The sequence below is a fragment of the Agelaius phoeniceus genome, chromosome 35 (genome assembly GCF_051311805.1).
Source record: "Agelaius phoeniceus isolate bAgePho1 chromosome 35, bAgePho1.hap1, whole genome shotgun sequence".
In the NCBI taxonomy this organism is placed as follows: Eukaryota; Metazoa; Chordata; class Aves; order Passeriformes; family Icteridae; genus Agelaius; species Agelaius phoeniceus.
Window position 1 is genome coordinate 1,921,438 of NC_135299.1, and position 23,684 is coordinate 1,945,121.

Sequence of the window (23,684 nt, forward strand, 5' to 3'; positions counted from 1 at the left end):
GATTTTTCAAATACACTGAATTAAACACAGATTTCCCAAATACACTGAATTAAACACAGATTTTTCACATACACTGAATTGAACAGCAGATTTTCCACATACACTGAATTAAACACCAGATTTTCCAAATACATTGAATTAAACACAGATTTTTCAAATACATTGAATTGAACTCCAGATTTTCCAAATACTCTGAATTAAACAGCAGATTTTTCACATACACAGAATTAAACACAGATTTCCCAAATACACTGAATTAAACACAGATTTTTCACATACACAGAATTGAACACAGATTTTTTCCAGTTTAAGGTTGCTTTGCTAATAATGCCTGGCTTTGGAAAGCCTCAATCTCTGCTGGAAACTCCAATTTTGCCATTCCCTGCCAACCTCTCCTCAATCCCACTGATTATTCCCTTTACAGGCTGGCACTTGAAAACCATTTATAGAAAAGAGTTTAAAGCCATTTAAAATTCTTTCTTTGCATTGAAACAAATTATTTGTCCTTCTCTCTTCACATTTGGAATTGAGCAGGATATATAAAATTACAGTTGTGCTTTTAGTTTTTGGTAACTCTTGGAATTCCAAAAAGGAAAATACAGAAATATTTGCAGCAATGGACACACAGAGCCCTCAGGGAGTTGTTTTATTGACCATGACTTACCTTGGGTTTTTTTTCAGTGTATTTACTAAAAATTCATGCAAATCTATTCCAGTGGAGTCTGTATATTCCTGGCTGGAATCTGGAAAAATAAAAAAGCAACAATGGAAGTAGAAAAAATTAAAAAATCATTGGGGTAGCAGAGAGAGAAGGAAAAATGGGGGAAAGGAAAAAAGGGGGGAAAAGGAAAAAAGGGGGAAAAGGAAAAAAGGGGGGAAAGGAAAAAAGGGGGAAAAGGAAAAAAGGGAGAAAGGAAAAAAGGGGGGAAGGAAAAAAGGGGGGAAGGAAAAAAGGGGGAAAGGAAAAAATGGGGGGAAAAGGAAAAAAGGGGGAAAAGGAAAAAAGGGGGAAAGGAAATAAAGGGGGAAAGGAAATAAAGGGGGGAAAGGAAAAAATGGGGGAAAGAAAAAAGGGGGAAAGGAATAAAGGAGGAAAAGGAAAAAAGGGGGGAAAGGAAAAAATGGGGGAAAGGAAAAAATGGGGGAAGGAAAAAAGGGGGAAAGGATAAAAGGGGAAAGGAAAAAAGGGGGAAAAAGAAAAAAGGGGGAAAGGAAAAAATGGGGGAAAGGAAAAAATGGGGAAAGGAAAAAAGGGGGGAAGGAAAAAATGGGGGGAAAAGGAAAAAATGGGGGGAAAGGAAAAAAAGGGGAAAGGAAAAAATGGGGGGAAAGGAAAAATGGGGGAAAGGAAAAAAGGGGAAAGGGGAAAAAGGGGAGAAGGGGAAAAAGGGGGGAAAGGAAAAAGAGTGAAAGGAATAAAGGAGGAAAAGGAAAAAAGGGGAAAAGGAAAAAAGGGGGAAAAGGGAAAAAAGGGGGAAAGGGAAAAAAGGGGGAAAGGAAAAAAGGGGGAAAGGAAAAAATGGGGAAAGGAAAAAATGGGGAAAGGAAAAAAAGGGGGGAAGGAAAAAATGGGGGGAAAAGGGAAAAATGGAGAAAGGATAAAAGGGGGGAAGGAAAAAATGGGGGGAAAAGGGAAAAATGGAGAAAGGAAAAAATGGGGGGAAAAGGGAAAAATGGAGAAAGGAAAAAATGGGGGGAAAGGAAAAAAGGGGGAAGGAAAAAAGGGGGAAAGGGAAAAAGGGGGGAAAGGGAAAAAGGGGGAAAGAAAAAAGGGGGAAAGGAATAAAGGGGAGAAGGAAAAAAGGGGAAAAGGAAAAAATGGGGAAAGGATAAAAGGGGGGAAAGGAAAAAGAGTGAAAGGAATAAAGGAGGAAAAGGAATAAAGGAGGAAAAGGAGAAAAGGGGGAAAAGGAAAAAAGGGGGGAAGGAAAAAAGGGGGGAAAGGAAAAGAGTGAAAGGAATAAAGGAGAAAAAGGAATAAAGGAGGAAAAGGAAAAAAGGGGAAAAGGAAAAAGGGATGAGTGTAGGTGAACCTGGAGAAGAGAAGAATCCAGGGAGACCTTGGAGCTCCCTCCAGTGCCTCATTTTTTCTATTAATAAATACTTTACCTATTAAATAAACCAATTTTTTCCCACTTTTCTCCAAAAAAAAAAATCTTTTCCCCAAACCAATTTAAAAAAACCACTTAAGTTTATTTTCTAAAAAAAAAAAAAAATTAAAAATTTTTTCTCCCAAATTTACCCTAAACCAAAACAAAAAAAAAACCAAACACCCCCAACCACCTGTCCCACTTCCAGAAGGTTCCCAGAGCAGCACCTGACCTCGAGAGAGCATCTTCCTTGGTGTTTTTTCTTTATTTTTCTCTTTTTCTTCTTTCTCCACCCCATCTTTGGTGGATTTCTCCTCCTCCTTGTCGGAGGGGCAGCTCACGTGCAGCTGGATGATGTCCTGGGGGTGAGAAAAATAAAGCAGGTTCAGCCATTCCCTGAGGAGAAAAGCAGCTCAGGAAGGTCTCAAAAAGCCCTTGTAGGAATTTTTTTGGCTCCTCAGGGCGAGGCCTGGATAATTTTGGATTTTTTCTGGGTTTCCAAAAGTTCAAATTTGTCTCGTTCTGGGCCTACCTGAGACTCCAGCAGCCCATCCACGAAGGGGCCTGAGGATTCCTCACACACAGCCAAGCTCCTGACCAGTTTAAGCTTTGAGTTGGACTGGAAAAGATGAAAAAAAAAGGGAAATAATTACAAGATCTCAGCTAAAATTCACACTTGAATTCCTGCAGCTGCATTCCCGAGGCACCGGCGCGGCCATTCCCAATTAAATCCCAATTAATCTGCCCAATAAAAGGAATATTCCCCTCAATATACAGATACAGAATGACTTGGAATCCCTGAATAATCCCTGAATAATCAGTTATTTTATTCCTTCAACCTTTAAAGCATAAAATTCCCAATTAATCTGCCCAGTAAGAGGAATATTCCCTCAATATAAAGATACACAATGACTTGGAATCCCTGAATAATCAGTTATTTTAATAAAGGAATATTCCCTCAATATACAGATATAGAATGACCTGAAATCCCTGATCAATTAATTATTTTATTCCTTCAACCTTTAAAACATAAAATTCCCACATAATCTGCCCAATAAGAGGAATATTCCCCTCAATATAAAGATATAGAATGACCTGGAATCCCTGAACAATTAATTATTTTAATAAGAGGAATATTTCCCTCAATATGCAGATATAGAATGACCTGGAATCCCTGAATAATCAGTTATTTTAATAAGAGGAATATTCCCTCAATATAAAGATACAGAATGACTTGGAATCCCTGAATAATCAGTTATTTTAATAAGAGGAATGTTCCCCTCAATATAAAGATACACAATGATTTGGAATCCCTGAATAATCCCTGAATAATCAGTTATTTTATTCCTTCAACCTTTAAAGCATAAAATTCCCAATTAATCTGCCCAATAAGAAGAATATTCCCTCAACATACAGATATAGAATGATCTGAAATCCCTGAATAATCAATTATTTTATTCCTTCAGCCTTTAAAGCAAACTTTAGCTGGGAAATTCCCTGCCTCAATTCTCCCTGACTTCCATCCAGAGCAATTCCAGCTTTTTTCCTGTTGGAAAGGAGCACATGGAAATCCCTGTCCTGAGGCACCACCTGCTTTTCCAGGGACAGGAAAGGCTCAGGAGCAGCAGCCAAAGCTGGGCTCAAGAATTGGAGCAGCCCAAAGGAAATGGGGGGAGCAGCAGAGCTCCTACCTTGGCTCTTTTCCTGGCGTGGCCGTGACTCGACGTTCGCTTCTGCGGAGAGAGGAAAAGGCAAAGATTTAATCTGGGAATTCCCTGCCCTTCCTGGGACATAAAAAGGGATCAGGACAGAGAGGCTGCTGGGGCTGGACCTGGCTGGGAAGGGTTTGAGGAGGTGTCCATGCTGCAAAACAAAAGGGAATTTTATTTGCCATTGGTTAGAGGTGAGGCAGTTGTAGATTTCTGTGCCTCTGCCACAAACCAATCCTCCCTCCAGGAGCTATCTCCTGTTAATTGGTCATTAATTATTAATTATCTTCTGTTACTTGGCCACTAATTATGAATTATCTTCTGTTCATGGGCCAATGAGTGTCCTTGCATGGCTGATAAAATTCCATCATCCCATTGGGAGATGAGAGCCCAGGGGGAGGAGCCAAGCATTCCTGCCTGGATACAATCTGAGAATTCAAACATTCCTGCCCAGATACAATCTGAGATTTCAAACATTCCTACCCAGATACAATCTGAGATTTCAAACATTCCTACCCAGATACAATCTGAGATTTCAAACATTCCTACCTGGACACAATCTGAGATTTCAAACATTCCTACCTGGATACAATCTGAGATTTCAAACATTCCTACCTGGATACAATCTGAGATTTCAAACATTCCTACCTCGATGGAATCTGAGATTTCAAACATTCCTGCCTGGATACAATCTGAGATTTCAAACATTCCTACCTGGATAAAATCTGATATTTCAAACATTCCTACCTGGATAGAATCTGAGATTTCAAACATTCCTACCTGGATACAATCTGAGATTTCAAACATTCCTACCTGGATAGAATCTGAGATTTCAAACATTCCTACCTGGATACAATCTGAGATTTCAAACATTCCTGCCTGGACACAATCTGAGATTTCAAACATTCCTGCCTGGATACAATCTGAGATTTCAAACATTCCTACCTGGCAGGGCAGTGGAATAATTGAATTATTATTTTGAAATAGTATATTGAAATTGAAATATTATTTTGAAATATTGTATTGAAATGGAAATATTATATTGAAACTGAAATATAATATCGAAATATTGAAATGGAAACATTATATTGAAATTGAAATATATTGAAATATTGAAATGGAAATATTATCTTGAAATGGAAGTATTATATTGAAATATTATATTGGAATATTACATAGAAATAGAAATATTATATTGAAATATTGTATTGGAATATTGTATTGGGATATTGTATTGGAATATTGAATTGGGATATTGAATTGGGATATTGTATTGGGATATTGATTTGGGATATTGAATTGGGATATTGAACTGGGATATTGAAATTGGGATATTGAATTGGGATATTGAATTGGAATATTGAAATTGGGATATTGTATTGGGATATTGAAATTGGGATATTGTATTGGGATATTGTATTGGGATATTGAAATTGGAATATTGTATTGGGATATTGAACTGGAATATTGAACTGGGATATTGTATTGGGATATTGTACTGGGATATTGAAATTGGGATATTGAAATTGGGATATTGTATTGGGATATTGTATTGGGATATTGTATTGGGATATTGAAATTGGGATATTGTATTGGGATATTGATTTGGGATATTGAATTGGAATATTGAAATTGGGATATTGAATTGGGATATTGAATTGGGATATTGAATTGGGATATTGAATTGGGATATTGTACTGGGATATTGTATTGGGATATTGAATTGGGATATTGTATTGGGATATTGATTTGGGATATTGCATTGGAATATTGTATTGGGATATTGAACTGGAATATTGATTTGGGATATTGAATTGGGATATTGAATTGGGATATTGCATTAGGATATTGAATTGGGATATTGCATTGGAATATTGTATTGGGATATTGAATTGGGATATTGAATTGGGATATTGCATTGGAACATTGTATTGGGATATTGAACTGGGATATTGCATTGGAATACTGTACTGGAATGGAAATATCTCAGCCTCTGTGGCCAGGAGGGCCCATGCAGAGGAAAGGAGCCGCCTGCCCGGCCTGGGCTCCCCGTGTGGCTCTGGGTGCTCTGGGAAGGGAAGGGGAGCAGCAGGGGAGGGCTCAGCTGGCCCTGCCCACGCTCACCTGGGACTCCTGGCGCACGCTGACCTCCTCCCCGCCATCCTTCTCCACCTCCTCCTTGCTTGGTGACCTGGACACGTATTTGGTTTTGTTCACAGACTCCTCCACCACCTTTTTTTCTGATTCCTTCATAATTTCCAGGGACTCCTGTGCCGTGTTGCTGTTGGACATCTTCAGAGGCCTCCGCCGCAGCGACGGGCACCTGCAGGGACGAGGGACAGCTCAGCACTGAGCTCCTCTCTGCACACAAACTCTTCCAGACTCAAGCTGGAATTTCCCTGGAGCCCAGCACATGCACAGATCCCAAATCAAACCCTCAGATTGTGATGGACAAAAACTCTCCGACAGTTCAGAGTTAGAAAGTGGATGTTTGTTGTGGGATAACTCCCAAATAACTTTGATACAGCCCATTCCCAGTATGGGTATTGATCTAGCACCAATATCCAAAAACTCTCCGACAGTTCAGAGTCAGAAAGTGGATGTTTATTGTGGGATAATTCCCAAATACTCACTGCAATTTACAGGTGATTGCAGAGTCCTCTTATCTGTACAAGTATTGAATACCCAGAACACAAATACCTATTGATAACTTTGGTACATCCCATTCCCAACATGGATTTTGATCTAGCACAAATATCCAAAAACTCTCTAACAGTTTAGAGTTAGAAAGTGGATGTTTATTGTGGGATAACTCCCAAACAACTTTGGTACATCCCATTCCCAACATGGATATTGATCTATGGATTTTGATATCCAAAATCTATGGATTTTGATATCCATAGATATCAATTCAATGCAAGTATTGAATACCCAAAATACAAATGCATATTGATAACTTTGGTACAGCCCATTTTCATTATGGATTTTGATCTAGTACCAATATCCAAAAACTCTCTGAAAGTTCAGAGTTAGAAAGTGGATGTTTACTGTGGGATAATTCCCAAATACACACTGCAATTTACAGGTGATTTCAGAGTCCTCTTATCTGTACAAGTATTGAATACCCAGAACACAAATACCTATTGATAACTTTGGGACATCCCATTCCCAGTATGGATATTGATTTATGGATTTTGATATCCATAGATATCAATTCAATCCAAGTATTGAATACCCAAAATGCAAATCCATATTCATAACTTTGGTACAGCCCATTCCCAATATGGATATTGATCTAGCACCAATATCCAAAAATTCTCTGACAGTTTAGAGTTAGAAAGTGGATGTTTATTGTAGGATAACTCCCAAATAACTTTGATACAGCCCATTCCCAATATGGATATTGATCTAGTACCAATATCCAAAAACTCTCCGACAGTTTAGAGTTAGAAAGTGGATGCTTATTGTGGGATAACTCCCAAAAACACACTGCAATTTACAGGTGATTACAAATCTATATCTATATCTTTTCTATATCTATATAATATATAATCTATATCTTTTATGTATACAATTATTGAATACCCAGAACACAAATGCATATTCAGAACTTTGGTACATCCCATTCCCAACATGGATATTGATCTATGGATTTTGATATCCAAAACCTATGGATTTTGATATCCATAGATATCAATTCAATGCAAGTATTGAATACCCAAAATACAAACACATGTTGATAACTTTGGGACATCCCATTCCCAATATGGATATTGAGCTATGGATTTTGATATCCATAGATATCAATTCAATCCAAGTATTGAATACCCAAAATACAAATCCATATTCATAACTCTGGTACATCCCATTTCCCTCTTTGTATGGTAATTAGTTCAAAAGCCATTAAGCATGGTAATTAGTTCAAAAGCCATTAAGCATGTGCAGTTTGTCCCTTGAAATGGGGTCCCTTTCATGGGGAGGGGTCCCAAAATGAGGAAGTAAATGAAGTCTTCCTCATTCTGACCTTTCTACCCTTTCAATGCAAATCTGACAAATGAACCCTTGGTAGAACTCCCATTCCCCATCTTCAATTGGTTTCAGAACAGAGGAGCCCTACAATTGTCTGATGTTCCTAAAAGCCATTTATCAGTTTCTATATTCTCCATTAGAAACCCAGCTAACCAAACATTGTGCTGACAAGCAATCAATTATTAATTAACTACTAACTCTTAACCTCATCAAGGCCTACCCATTTATTTCAATGAACTCCAATAAAGCTTACCTCTAAATAAAATCTCAGCTCCTCTAAAATCTCCAAATTCCTTCAAGTTCATGTCTCAAGATCAAGCCTGCCCACCCTGGCTGCAGCCCCAGCTCGAGGGCTGGAGCAGGAGCCCCGTGGTTCTCACCAGGATTTTGGAGGCACCAGGGCTGGACAAAGCCCCTGAGGCAGAACTGAGGTGCTGAGGCAGGTGAGTGATGGAGACAGAGACACTGAGGGCAGCTCTAAAGCAGCCAACACCACACAGGGGAAATAAATTCCAACAACCACAGGGCCAAACCAGCACCAAAAATCTGCATTTCCCCAGATCCCAGACCAGTTCCTTTTGTCATCAGTCAAATCTTCTGTAATCAGTCAAATCTTGAGTGAGAAAACAGCCTTGAACTCCAAACAGGCTCTGTGAGATAAGGTAACCCTGATATCTCCTTCTGGACAGGAAGAGTGGGACCCAAATTACAGATTAAGATAAAAATCCCTGATATAGTTGCATTTAATTTGATTAGCAAGGAGCTGGCAGGCCCTGGAAGCACCTCTGGGTTAGAGTGGAGCCTAAACCAGCCAACATCACACAGGGGAAATAAATTCCAACAACCACAGGGCCAAACCAGGGCCAAACCAGCACCAAAAATCTGCATTTCCCAAATCCCAGCCCAGGTCTTTTTGTGATTTTTGTAAAAGATTACAGAAATCTTTTGTGATCAGTCAAATCTTCTGTAATCAGTCAAATCTTTTGTAACCAGTCCAATCTTTTGTAATCAATCAAATCTTGAGTGAGAAAACAGCCTTGAACTCCAAGCAGGCTCTGTGAGATAAAATAACCCTGATATCTCCTTCTGGGCAGGATGAGTGGGACTCATTATTAAATTACAGATTAAGACAGAAATTCTTGATATATTTGAATTTAGTTTGATTAGCAAGGAGCTGGCAGCCCCTGGAAGCACCTCTGGGTTAGAGTGGAGCCTAAACCAGCCAGCATCACACAGGGGAAATAAATTCCAACAACCACAGGGCCAAACCAGCACCAAAAATCTGCATTTCCCCAGATCCCAGCCCAGTTCCTTTTGTGATCTTCGTAAAAGATTACAAAAATCTTTTGTGATCAGTCAAATCTTTTGTCATCAGTCAAATCTTTTGTGATCAGTCAAATCTTGAGTGAGAAAACAGCCTTGAATTCCAAACAGGCTCTGTGAGATAAGGCAACCCTGATATCTCCTTCTGGGCAGGACAAGAGGGACTCAAATTACAGATTAAGATAAAAATCCCTGATAAAGTTGAATTTAATTTGATGAGCAAGGAGCAGCAACTGGAAGCACCTCTGGGTCAGAGTGGAGCCCAAACCAGCCAACATCAACCAGGTGAAATAAATTCCAACAACCACAGGGCCAAAACAGGGCCAAAAATCTGCATTTCCCCAGATCCCAGCCCAGGTCTTTTTGTGATCTTTGTAAAAGATTACAAAAATCTTTTGTGATCAGTCAAATCTTTTTGTGATCAGTCAAATCTTGAGTGAGAAAACAGCCTTGAACCCCAAACAGGCTCTGTGAGATAAGGCAACCCTGATATCTCCTTCTGGGCAGGACAAGAGGGATTCAAATTACAGATTAAGACAAAAATCCCTGATAAAGTTGCATTTAAAGTTCCCAACCCAAACCAGCCCAGGATTTCCTGATTCTGAGTCTGGGCAAGGATTAAACCAGCTCCACGTGGGATGTGGCACCAGCCAACACCTCTGGAAGAGACAAATTCCCAAAAAAATAAAAGGGGAATTGTCCTGGTTTGAATTTTTTAGGAGCCTAAATCAGAGCAAGGCTCGAACAAAACCCCTCATAGCAGAAAACAGCTGTTGAAAAACTGATTTTAAATTCCTTTGGCAGAATGTGGCTGAAACAAGAGCCAGAACTCACAGAGATTTATCAGCTCCTGCCTCTGATATTCCTGGAGAATTCCCCTTTAATCTGCGGAGCTGCTGAACACAAAATGTGCATTTGACATTTATGAAATTACTGGAATTGGTTTCAGGCAAAGAAAGCAGGAAAATGCAGTGAGCTGCCTCCATCCCATGGATTTTTACATGGAATTTTAATAAATTTTTTTTAAAGACATGGAGGGGAGGAGGGAAGATGCCAGATCCAGCGGGAAAATAGGACAGGAGTGACACAGGGAGGGAAATAGCCCAGAAAATTCATGGGAGAAAGGAAATATCTCAGAAAATTCATGGGGGAATGGAAATAGCCCAGAAAATTAATGGGGGAAAGGAAATATCCCGGAAAATTTATGGGGAAAAGGAAATATCCCAGAAAATTTATGGGTAAAAGGAAATATCTCAGAAAATTCATGGGGAAAAAGGAAATATCTCGGAAAATTCATGGGGAAAAGGTCCAGGGTGGGAAATGTCCCAGAAAATTCATGGGGAAATAGAAATATCCCAGAAAATTTATGGGGGAAAAGGAAATATCCCAGAAAATTTATGGGGAAAAGGAAATACCCCAGAAAATTTGTGGGGAAAAGGAAATATCCCAGAAAATTTATGGGGAAAAGGAAATACCCCAGAAAATTTGTGGGGAAAAGGAAATACCCCAGAAAATTTGTGGGGAAAAGGAAATATCCCAGAAAATTTATGGGGAAAAGGAAATATCCCAGAAAATTTGTGGGGAAAAAGGAAATATCCCAGAAAATTTATGGGGAAAAGGTGCAGGGAGGGAAATATCCCAGAACATTCATGGGGAAAAGGAAATACCCCAGAAAATTCATGGGAGAAAGGAAATATCCTAGAAAATTCATGGGGAAAAGAAAATATCTCAGAAAATTCATGGGGAAAAGGAAATACCCCAGAAAATTTATGGGGAAAAGGAAATATCCCAGAAAATTTATGGGGAAAAGGAAATATCTCAGAAAATTCATGGGGAAATGGAAATATCTGAGAAAATTCATGGGAAAAAGGAAATATCCCAGAAAATTTATGGGGAAAAGGTGCAGGGAGGGAAATATCCCAGAAAATTCATGGGGGAAAGGTACAGGGAGGGAAATATCCCTGAAAATCCATGGGGAAATGGAAATATCCCGGAAAATTTATGGGGAAAAGGAAATATCTCAGAAAATTCATGGGGAAAGGAAATATCCCAGAAAATTTATGGGGAAAAGGTGCAGGGAGGGAAATATCCCAGAAAATTTATGGGGAAATGGAAATATCCCTGAAAATTCATGGGGGAAAGGAAATATCCCAGAAAATTCATAGGGAAAAGGAAATATCCCAGAAAATTCATAGGGAAAAGGTGCAGGGAGGGAAATATCCCAGAAATTTTGTGGGGAAAAGGAAATATCCCAGAAAATTTATGGGGGAAAAGGAAATATCCCAGAAAATTTATGGGGAAAAGAAAATATCTCAGAAAATTCATGGGGAAAAGGAAATATCCCAGAAAATTCATGGGAAAAAGGAAATATCCGAGAAAATTAATGGGGAAAAGGTGCAGGGAGGGAAATATCCCAGAAATTTTGTGGGGAAAAGGAAATATCCCAGAAAATTTATGGGGGAAAAGGAAATATCCCAGAAAATTCATGGGGAAAAGGTGCAGGGAGGGAAATATCCCAGAAATTTTGTGGGGGAAAAGGAAATATCCCAGAAAATTTATGGGGGAAAGGAAATATCCCAGAAAATTCATAGGGAATAGGTGCAGGGAAGGAAATATCCCAGAAAATTTATGGGGAAAAGGAAATATCCAAGAAAATTAATGGGGAAAAGGTGCAGGGAGGGAAATCTCCCAGAAATTTTGTGGGGAAAAGGAAATATCTCAGAAAATTGATGGGAAGAAGGTGCAAGGAGGGAAATATCCCAGAAAATTCATAGGGAATAGGTGCAGGGAGGGAAAATATCCCAGAAAATTCATGGGGAGAAAAGGAAATACCCCAGAAAAATTGTGGGGAAAATCCCAGAAAATTGATGGGAAGGAGGTGCAGGGAGGGAAAATATCCCAGAAAATTGACGGAAAAAAGGTTCAGGGAGGGAAAATATCCCAGAAAATTCACGGAAAAAAGGTTCAGGGAAGGAAAATATCCCAGAAAATTCCCCCCACGAGGGAATCCCACGCTGCTGCAACGGGAATTAGGTCAGGGAGGGAAAAGGGAACGCTTTGCCTGATGTGCCTCATTTGAGGGATGATGGTGCAGGGGGTGAAGGTGGCAAACTCTGCCTCCTCCCAGCCCTAAATATTCCAAACTGCTCCAAGGCTTCGGGGGTTTTAAATATTCCAAGAGGATCTGGAGGAGATTTTGGAGAAGGGAAGGGAGGAGGCAGCGCCGGATCTGCACACACGGCACTGAAATAAATTCGTACAGCTCATTCCCTTTTGCACCACCCACCCTCTAACAAGTTTTTTCCCCCCAAGCCAAATTTAAGAATGACAAGAGGATCTTTTCCTGTCGTGCTGCAACGTAACTTCAGCATCACGCTCATCAGATTTCTCAGAAAAGATAAACTGGGAGCCACAGGAAAAAAAAAAAAAAAAATAAAAATAAAAATGACATTTATCAGCTGCCCCCTCCTGTTCCAGCTTCCATCCCCAGCAGGCAGCCTCCAGGACATGAAGGGATCAGGGAAAATTTGTTTTTCCAGAGGAGGATTCCTTGCAGGATGAATGAATCAGCCCCAGCTCCTGGGGCAGCCGTGGGATGCAGTGAGGGGGTGGCAGACAACGAGTGACGGTGACAGACAGGGGTTGGTGCAGGAAATTTCAAGTTCAGAGCGCTCAGGGAGGGTGGGTGGGACTGAGCTGGGCCTTGGGAGAGAGAGGGGGGAAAAAAAAAATAAAATAAATGACCCAGATGCAGCAAAAAATGTGTGTCAGGGAAAAAGAAAAAAAGATGGAGCAAAGGTGGAAGGGAGGGTGGGGATTGGAAAATGACAGCAGTGACTGGGCAAACTGGGGATGTTTTCTGGGATATTTGCTGCCCTGAAAGGGTCAGGGAGTCAGGACACACTGAAATCCTCCTCCTCCTCAGTCCAGAAATGAACATGGAATTCCACCTCTGCTGCCTTTTTTTTGCAGCTGGGAGCCCCGAGAATGCAGCAGGGAAGGGGAAATTAAAGCAAGGAAAGTTCTGAATTTCCAGCTCAGACGGATCTGGCAGCAGATCTGGAAAAGGCAGGAAGCTCCTGCTAAATCAACTCCTTTCCTGGCCTTGTTTCTGAGGGAACAGAGCTGCTCCTGAGCAAAAATGAGGGTGCAAAGGAGACACAGGGCTGCAGCCTCCCACACACGGCGCCAGGGGCATGGAGGGGGGATTGAGGGGGGATTGAGGGGGGATTGAGGGGGGATTGAGGGGTTTGAAATGGGGATTGAGGGGGCATTGAGGGGGTTTGAGGGGTTTGAGGGGTTTGAGGTGGGGATTGAGGGGGGATTGAGGGGGTTTGAGGGGATTGAGGGGTCTGAAATGGGGATGGAGGGGTCTGAGGGGTCTGAAATGGGGATTGAGGGGGGATTGAGGGGGGATTGAGGGGGTCTGAAATGGGGATTGAGGGGTTTGAAGGGGGTTTGAGGGGTCTGAAATGGGGATTGAGGGGTCTGAGGGGTCTGAAATGGGGATTGAGGGGGGGATTGAGGGGTCTGAAATGGGGATTGAGGGGTTTGAAGGGGGTTTGAGGGGTTTGAGGGGTTTGAAATGGGGATTGAGGGGTTTGAAATGGGGATTGAGGAGGGATTGAGGGGGTTTGAGGTGGGGATGGAGGGGTCTGAGGGGGGATTGAGGGGGTTTGAGGGGTCTGAGGGGTCTGAAATGGGGATTGAGGGGTCTGAAATGGGGATGGAGGGGTCTGAAATGGGGATGGAGGGGTCTGAAATGGGGATGGAGGGGTCTGAGGGGTCTGAGGGGGTCTGAAATGGGGATGGAGGGGTCTGAAATGGGGATGGAGGGGTTTGAGGTGGGGATTGAGGGGTTTGAGGGGGTCTGAGGAGGGGATTGAGGGGTCTGAAATGGGGATGGAGGGGTCTGAGGGGTCTGAAATGGGAATTGAGGGGTCTGAAATGGGGATGGAGGGGGGGATTGAGGGGTCTGAAATGGGGATTGAGGGGTTTGAGGGGTCTGAAATGGGGATGGAGGGGTTTGAGGTGGAGATTTGGGGGTCTGAGGGGGGATTGAGGGGTTTGAAGGGGGGATTGAGGGGTCTAAGGGGTCTGAAATGGGGATGAAGGGGTTTGAGGTGGAGATTTGGGGGTCTGAGAGGGGATTGAGGGGTTTGAGGGGGTCTGAAATGGGGATGGAGGGGTTTGAGATGGGGATTGAGGGGTTTGAGGTGGAGATGGAGGGGTCTGAGGGGGGGATAGGGGGGATGAGGGGTTAAGGTGGAGATGAAGGGGTTTGAGGGGATATGGAGGGGTCTGAGGGGGGATTGAGGGGTCTGAAGGGGTCTGAAATGGGGATGGAGGAGTTTGAAGGGGGGATTGAGGGGTTTGAGGGGTTTAAGGTCGAGATGGAAGGGTTTGAGTGGAGATTGAGGGGTTTGAAATGGGGATTGAGAGGTTTAAGGGGATATGGAGGGTTTGAGGTGGGGACTGAGGAGTTTGAGGGGGGATAGGGGGGATTGAGGGGGGATTGATGGGGATTGAGGGGTTTGAGGTGGAGATGGAGGGGTCTGAGTGGGGACTGAGGGGTTTGAGGGGATATGGAGGGGTCTGAGGGGGGATAGGGGGGATCAGGGGTTTAAGGTGGAGATGGAGGGGGGATTGAGGAGGGATTGAGGGGTCTGAGGGGGTCTGAAATGGGGATTGAGGGGTTTAAGGGGATATGGAGGGGTCTGAGGGGGGAATTTATTATTTTATAATATGATATTATATTAAAGAATGCTATATTGAACTATACTAAAGAATACAGAAATTATATTTACAGAAGGCTAAAAAAATAATAATGAAAATTCATGACTCTCTCCAGAGCCCCAACACAAAGGGATTGGCCAAAGATTGGCCAAAAAGAGTGAAAACAACTCACACCAGAAACCAAATGAAACAATCTCCAAACACATTCCAAAGGAGCAAAACAGGGAGAAGCAAATGGGATAAGAATTGTTTTCATTTTTCATTTGTTCTCAATTTTTTCTTCATTTGCTTTCAATTTTTTCTTCTTTTTTTTTTCCCCAATTGTTTTCATTTTTCATTTGTTCTCAATTTTTTCTTCATTTGTTTTAAATTTTTTCTTCTTTTTTTTTCAATTATTTTCATTTTTCCCTGAGGCTCCTCAGCCCCCCAGGAGAACGATCCTGGCCCAGGGATGTTTCAGAAAATGTGAATTTTGTGACACCATCCTGAGGACACCTGCCCTTCTAGACTGGAGCTTAGACTAAGTAAACAATACAGAAAGGATATTTACAGAAGGCTAAAAAAAATAATAATGAAAATTCATTACTCTCTCCAGAGCCCCAACACAAAGGGATTGGCCAAAAAGTCAAAACAACTCACACCAGAAACCAAATGAAACAATTTCCAAACACATTCCAAAGGAGCAAAACAGGGAGAAGCAAATGAGATAATTATTGTTTTCATTTTTTTTTCAGTTATTTTCATTTTTCCCCGAGGCTCCTCAGCCCCCCAGGAGAACAATCCGGGCCAATGGATTTTTCAGAAAATGTGAATTTTGTGACACCATCCTGAGGACACCTGCCCTTCCAGACTGGAGCTTAGACTAAGTAAATAGTACAGAAAGGATATTTACAAAATTATATTTATATTAAAAAAATAATCATGAAAATTCATTACTGTCTCTGGAGTCCCAACACAAAGGGATTGGCCAAAGTTTGGCCAAAGAGTGAAAACAACTCACACCAGAAACCAATCAAACAATCTCCAAACACATTCCAAAGGAGCAAAACAGGGAGAAGCAAATGAGATAATTATTGTTTTCATTATTTTTCAATTATTTTCATTTTTCCCTGAGGCTCCTCAGCCCCCCAGGAGAACAATCCTGGCCCAGGGATGTTTCAGAAAATGTGAATTTTGTGACACCATCCTGAGGACACCTGCCCTTCCAGACTGGAGCTTAGACTAAGTAAACAATACAGAAATTATATTTACAGAATTATATTTATATTAAAAAAATAAGAATGAAAACTCGTGACTCTCTCCAGAGCCCCAACACAAAGGGATTGGCCAAAGAGTGAAAACAACTCACACCAGAATCCAAACAATCTCCAAACACATTCCAAAGGAGCAAAACAGGGAGAAGCAAATGAGATAATTATTGTTTTCATTATTTTTTTTCAGTTATTTTCATTTTTCCCCGAGGCTCCTCAGCCCCCCAGGAGAACGATCCTGGCCCAAGGATATTTCAGACAATGTGACCCTGACACCCTCCCAGCCTCGCTGCCCTCTCTGGACTCCCTCCAGCCCAATCCATCCCATAATTTCCCCCTTTTGCCCCGTTTGGGGGCAGCAGCACCCAGCACCTCCCTCCCCGCTGGGTACCAGTGACGCTCCAGCCAGCAATTCCCTGATTGGCTGCCCGGCAGCCAATGGGAAGCCGAGCTCCATGGCAACGGGGCCCTGTTGCCAGGAGCAACGGGGCGGGGGTGACTCAGGGAAATGGGGGCGGTGGGGCTGGGCAGGGGAGGAAGGGCTGGCATGAGGGACGGGGGCTCCAGGCTGCTCTTAAAATTCAATTTATTCCACTCAAAATGCAATTTATGGTATAGAAAATGCAGGTTATTGGATACAGTAACTTACTGGATAAAAAAAATCCCCTTTATTGTATGCAAAATGCAATTTATTGTATAGAAAATGCAGTTTATTGTATGCAAAATGCAATTTATTGTATGCAAAATGGAGTTTATTGTATACAATAACTTATTGTATACAAAATGCAGTTTCTTGTATACAAAATGCAGTTTCTTCTATACAATAACTTATTGTATACAAAATGCAATTTATTGCATAGAAAATGCAGGTTATTGTATACAAAATGCAACTTTTACTGTATGCAAAATGCAATTTATTGTATGCAAAATGGAGTTTATTGTATACAAAATGCAGTTTCTTGTATACAATAACTTATTGTATACAAAAGGCAGTTTATTGTATAGAAAATGCAGTTTATTGTATAGAAAATGCACTTTATTTCACACAAAATGCAGTTTCTTGTATGCAAAATGACATTTCTTGTATACAGTAAGTTATTGTATACAAAATGCAGTTTATTGCATAGAAAATGCAGTTTATTGTATACAAAATGCAACTTTTACTGTATGCAAAATGCAATTTATTGCATACAATAACTTATTGTGTACAAAATGCCATTTCTTGTATACAAAACGCAGTTTCTTGAATACAATAATTTATTGTCTACAAAATGCAGTTCATTGCATACAAAATGCAGCTTATTTTATGCAATAACTTATTGTATACAAAATGCAACTTATTGTATGGAAAATGCCATTTATTGTATACAAAATGCAGTTTCTTGAATACAATAATTTATTGTATACAAAATGCCATTTATTGTATACAAAATGCCATTTATTGTATACAATAACTTCTTGTATACAAAATGCCATGTGTTGCATAGAAAATGCAGTTTATTGTATACAAAATGCAGTTTATTGTATACAGTAACTTACTGTACAGAAAATGCCATTTATTGTACAGAAAATGCCATTTATTGTACACAAAATGGAGTTTATTGTCTAAAAAACACAGTTTATTGTATACAATAACTTACTGTATTCAAAATGCAACTTGTTGTCTACAAAATGCCTTTATTGTATACAAAATTCAATTTATTGTATACAAAATGCAACTTGTTGCATACAAAATGCAGTTTATTGGATAGAAAATGCAGTTTATTGTATACAGTGAGTTATTGTATGCAATAAGTTGCATTTTGTATGCAATAAGTTATTGTATACAATAAACTGCATTTTCTATACAATAAACTGCGTTTTCTATACAGTAAGTTATTGTCTACAAGGAGTTGCATTTTGTATACAATAAACTGCATTTAGTGTACAATAAATTGCATTTTGCATGCAGTAAATTGCATTTTGCATGCAGTAAATTGCATTTTGTACACAATAAACTGCATTTTACATACAATAAACTGCATTTAGTATTCTCATCTCTTCCCTCATGTGGGAATTGCACAGGAAGGAGTTTTTAGTGGGATAAAAATGTCCTAAAATGGCTGCATCCAGGACAAACACCCCAAAAACCCCAAAAAAACCCCAAAACTCAACAACTCCAACCTCAAAGCCAGAATTCTCTCCTTATGCAGAAGGAATTCATTCAATAATTCCTGCCTCCCTCACAGCTCCTTTAATTTCATTTTAGCCTCAGCAAGAACCTCCTCACCCCTCATTTCCAAAAATGTGAGGGAGGAAAAAAACCCAAATTCAACAGAAAAAAAACCCAAAACCCAGCAAGATTCTGGGCTCCTGTCTGAAATATTTCTCTATTTCTTTTAGTATAGAATTTTTAATGTCATATATATCATAAAATAATAAATCAACCTTCTGAAACATGGAGTCAAGATTCTCTTCCCTCATGTGGGAGGAGTTTTTAGTGGGATGAAAATGTCCTAAAATGGCTCCATCCAGGACAAACACCCCAAAAACCCCAAGAAAAACCCAAAACTGAACAACTCCAACCTCAAAGCCAGAATTCTCTCCTGAATTCTCTCCTTATGCAGAAGGAATTCATTCAATAATTCCTCCCTCCCTCACAGCTCCTTTAATTTCATTTTAGCCTCAGCAAGAACCTCCTCACCCCTCATTTCCCAAAATGTAGAGGGAGGAAAAAAACCCAAATTCAACAGAAAAAAAAATAAAACCCAGCAAGATTCCACCCTTCTGTCTGTATAATTTCTCTATTTCTTTTAGTATAGAATTGTTAATGTCATATATAATAAAATAATAAATCATCCTTCTGAAACATGGAGTCAAGATTCTCTTCCCTCATGTGGGAATTGCACAGGAAGGAGTTTTTAGTGGGATAAGAAGGGCCTGGAATGGCTCCATCCAGGACAAACACCCCAAAAACCCCAAAAAAAACCCAAAATTCATCAACTCCACCCTCAAAGCCACCTCTCCAGAATTCTCTGCTTATTGTCAAAAACAGAAGGAATTCATTCAATAATTCCTCCCTCCCTCACAGCTCCTTTAATTTCATTTTAGCCTCAGCAAGAACCTCCTCACCCCTCATTTCCCAAAATGTGAGGGAGGAAAAAAACCCAAATTCAACAGAAAAAAAAAAAAACCCAACAAAAAATAACTTCCCCCCAGGAGGTTGGAGGTGCCTGCACTGCCTGTGCTGAGTCACTGCTTGAAATCCTCATTTCCACCCCCTCATGACATCAAATTCTCCAATGCTGATGCAGATGGAAGGGTTGGGCTCCAATAAAGAGAATTAAAAAGCTTTTATCAACCTGCAGGCAGGAAATGCAGGTGAGTCGAAGGGAACTGTGGAGAATCAGGAGGTTTCCTTGTGGAAAACACCTCAAAGTAAACATGATTCAGTGAGGAATAAAATATTCCGGTTTTTTGGTACTCCCTCCATCACTAAACTCAGGAGAGGGGTCAGCTTGTTCTCACTTTGTCCCAGGAGTGTGACCTGGGCTGCCAAAATAATTTCCATGGGATACCCAGGAATCACATAGAGGTGGATAAAAGTTTTATGTTTATATTTCATTAAAATAATTTTATAGTTCATAAAAATAATTTTATATTTCATCAAAATAATTTTATATTTCATAAAAATAATTTTATATTTCATCAAAATAATTTTATATTTCATAAAAATAATTCTACATTCTATATAAATAATATATATTATATATATTATATAATTTATATATTATATAATTTACATTTTACATTCTATATAAATATTATACATTATATAATTTATAGAATAATGTTTCTATTTCTATACAGATATTTGATATAAATAATTTCGTATTTTATAGAAGTATTTTTATATTTTATACAACTATTTTTATATTTTATAGAGATAATTTTATATTTATAGAGATCTTTTTATATTTTATATAATTTTAATATTTTCTTTATATTGTGTATAGATTCTTAGATTTTATAGAAATATTTTCTATTTTATACAATTTTTTAAATATTTTATAGAAATATAAAATATATTATATAAATTTTATATTTTCTCTAAATATTTTATATTTAATATAAATTTTTATATTTTATACAAATATTTTCTATTTTCTATTTTATAGAGATAATTTTATATTTTTTAGAGATAATTTTATATTTTTTAGAGATAATGAGCAATGAGAGGAGTTTTCAGTTCCCTTCCCACCCAAACCATTCCATAATTCCATTTTCAGGTCACCTGAGCCACAGCTCCAGCACTTCTGGGCACAAAAACCTCTTAAATCCTCTGACCTGGATGGGAAAACTTGGTTTAAATTGAATTTCCATGTGTGGAAAAGGAAATACAGAATTCCTGTGCCACATCTCCCAGACACTGACAGGTTAATTTTGTGAGAAAATAATCAACTGTATAAACAGTTGAAGGAGTTAAAGAGGCCTAAGGAACAGTTCCCTAAGAAAAATGGGATTAAACTGCTTTAATTCCATGTTTTCCAAGCCTGGAGCTCTCAGCAGCGAGGGCCACTCTCAGTCCTGCTCTTCCCTCTCGTAGGAAATGTGAAATTATGTGAAATGTAGGAAATGTGAAATTATTGATGTTCAAAAGGAAGGAAACTCTGATCCTGCTGCTCCTTTTGCCTTTCATTTGTGGGAGCTGCTTTAAAACCTTCTCATCCCTCCTTTCCAAAATCTGGGGGAGGGAAAAAAACCAAATTCAACAGCAGAAAATCCCAAATTCAACAGCAAAAAATTCAACCCCAAAAGAGACAAAAAGTGAAGGATGATCCCAGACACTGACAGGTGAACATTGGAAGAAAATAATGAACTGCACAAACAGCCCAGGAGTTAAACAGGCCCAAGGAGCACTGCCCTAAGAAAATTTGGATTAAACTGCTTTAATTTCATGTTTTCCAAGCCTGGAGCTCTCAGCAGCAAGGGCCACTCTCTCTCTGCTCTTCCCTCTTGTAGGAAAAGTGAAATTATTGATGTTCAAAAGGAAGGAAACTCTGATCCTGATGTGGGAGCTGCTTTAAAACCTTCTCACCCTTCCTTTCCAAAATCTGGGGGTGGAAAAAACCCAAATTCAACAGCAAAAATACCCAAACTCAACAGCAAAAAAGCCCAAACTCAACAGCAAAAAATTCAACCCCAAAAGAGACAAAAAGTGAAGGATGATCCCAGACACTGACAGGTGAACATTGGAAGAAAATAATGAACTGCACAAACAGCCCAGGAGTTAAACAGGCCCAAGGAGCACTGCCCTAAGAAAATTTGGATTAAACTGCTTTAATTTCATGTTTTCCAAGCCTGGAGCTCTCAGCAGCAAGGGCCACTCTCTCTCTGCTCTTCCCTCTCATAGGAAAAATGAAATTATTGATGTTCAAAAGGAAGCAAACTCTGATCCTGCTGTGGGAGTTGCTTTAAAACCTTCTCACCCTTCCTTTCCAAAATCTGGGGGAGGAAAAATACCCAAATTCAACAGCAAAAAAGCCCAAATTCAACAGCAAAAATACCCAAACTCAACAGCAAAAAATTCAACCCCAAAAGAGACAAAAAGTGAAGGATGATCCCAGACACTGACAGATGAACACTGGGAGAAAATAATCAACTGCATAAACAGCCCAGGAGTTAAACAGGCCCAAGGAGCACTGCCCTAAGAAAATTTGGATTAAACTGCTTTAATTTCATGTTTTCCAAGCCTGGAGCTCTCAGCAGCGAGGGCCACTCTCAGCCCTGCTCTTCCCTCTCATAGGAAAAGTGAAATTATTGATGTTCAAAAGGAAGGAAACTGATCCTGCTGCTCCTTTTGCCTTTGACTTTTGGGAGCTGCTTTAAAACCTTCTCATCCCTCCTTTCCAAAATCTGGGGGAGGGAAAAACCCAAATTCAACAGCAAAAAAACCCAACCCCAAAAGAGACAAAAAGGGAAGGAGGATCCCAGACACTGACAGGTTAATTTTGTGAGAAAATAATCAACTGTATAAACAGCCCAGGAGTTAAACAGGCCCAAGGAACAGTTCCCTAAGAAAATTTGGATTAAACTGTTTTAATTTCATGTTTTCCAAGCCTGGAGCTCTGAGCAGTGAGGGCCACTCTCTCTCTGCTCTTCCCTCTCATAGGAAAAGTGAAATTATTGATGTTCAAAAGGAAGCAAACTCTGATCCTGCTGCTCCTTTTGCCTTTCATTTGTGGGAGCTGCTTTAAAACCTTCTCACCCTTCCTTTACAAAATCTGGATCAGGGAAAAAACCCAAACTCAGCAGCAAAAAAACCCAACCCAAAAAGAGACAAAAAGTGAAGGATGATCCCAGACACTGACAGGTGAACATTGGGAGGAAGGAACCAACTGCACAAACAGCTCAGGAGTTAAAGAGGCCTAAGGAACAGTTCCCCAAGAAAAATGGGATTAAACTGCTTTAATTTCATGTTTTCCAAGCCTGGAGCTCTCAGCAGCGAGGGCCACTCTCTCTCTGCTCTTCCCTCTTGTAGGAAATGTGAAATTATGTGAAATGTAGGAAATGTGAAATTATTGATGTTCAAAAGGAAGCAAACTCTGATCCTGCTGCTCCTTTTGCCTTTGACTTTTAGGAGCTGCTTTAAAACCTTCTCATCCCTCCTTTCCAAAATCTGGGGGAGGAAAAAAAGCCAAATTCAGCAGCAAAAAAGCCCAAACTCAACAGCAAAAAACCCAAATTCAACAGCAAAAAATTCACCCCCAAAAGAGACAAAAAGTGAAGGATGCTCAATGCCCCAGCTCTGGAGAACACAGGCAACGCTGCCAGTGCAGCACCAAAGCTTCGTGGACAGTTCCTGAGGCTTCCTGGGCAGAATTTTGGCAGAGAATTCCCTGTCAGAGCTCCCAGCTCCGTTTCCCAGCATTTCCCACCCTCCTCAGCTCGAGCTATTCCTGTCTCCATCCCCAGAGCAGGGAAGGGCTCCCTGACGTCAAAGCAGTTTCCCAGCAACAATTCATGAGGGCTGTCCACCACAGGGGTTTCCTGAAAAGCAAGGAATTATCCACCTCCTTTCCACGGTGCCAGGATGCAAAAGGACAGCACCGAGCAGGGAGCTCTGTTAACCCTTGCGGGGGAATCCCTGGGAATTGCTGCTGGGTTTGGGTAGAGAAACTCGAGGGGAATTTCTGCCTCCTGGGCCCAGCCCCTAATGAGGCAGCTGCAATGGAGGTGACAAGTAGGGAAATGTGGGAAACTAAGCAGGGAAATGTGGGAAACTAAGCAGGGAAATGTGGGAAACTAAGCAGGAAAACCAAGCAGGGAAACATGGAAAACCAAGCAGGGAAATGTGGGAAACTAAGCAGGAAAACGTGGAAAACCAAGCAGGGAAACTAAGCAGGGAAACATGGAAAACTAAGCAGAGAAACATGAAAAACCAAGCAGGAAAATGTGGGAAACTAAGCAGGAAAATGTGGGAAACTAAGCAGGAAAACGTGGGAAACTAAGCAGGAAAATGTGGGAAACTAAGCAGGAAAATGTGGGAAACTAAGCAGAGAAACATG

At 40.3% G+C, this 23,684-nt stretch overlaps 1 protein-coding gene across 4 annotated transcripts in view; it reads right to left on the minus strand.

The window, feature by feature from the left end:
• The window catches only part of R3HDM2 (R3H domain containing 2), an 89,504-nt gene that overhangs the window by 46,235 nt on the left and 19,585 nt on the right, over positions 1-23,684 (minus strand). For all 4 annotated transcript variants that reach the window (XM_077192581.1, XM_077192582.1, XM_077192578.1 and 1 more), the window contains exons 2-6: positions 5,924-6,122; positions 3,782-3,823; positions 2,623-2,709; positions 2,323-2,449; positions 665-743 (exon numbers count right to left, since the gene is read on the minus strand). In XM_077192581.1, coding sequence (XP_077048696.1) covers positions 665-743; positions 2,323-2,449; positions 2,623-2,709; positions 3,782-3,823; positions 5,924-6,091 — 503 coding nt within the window. In that variant the 5' untranslated portion in view covers positions 6,092-6,122. The remainder of the gene's footprint in view (positions 1-664; positions 744-2,322; positions 2,450-2,622; positions 2,710-3,781; positions 3,824-5,923; positions 6,123-23,684) is intronic.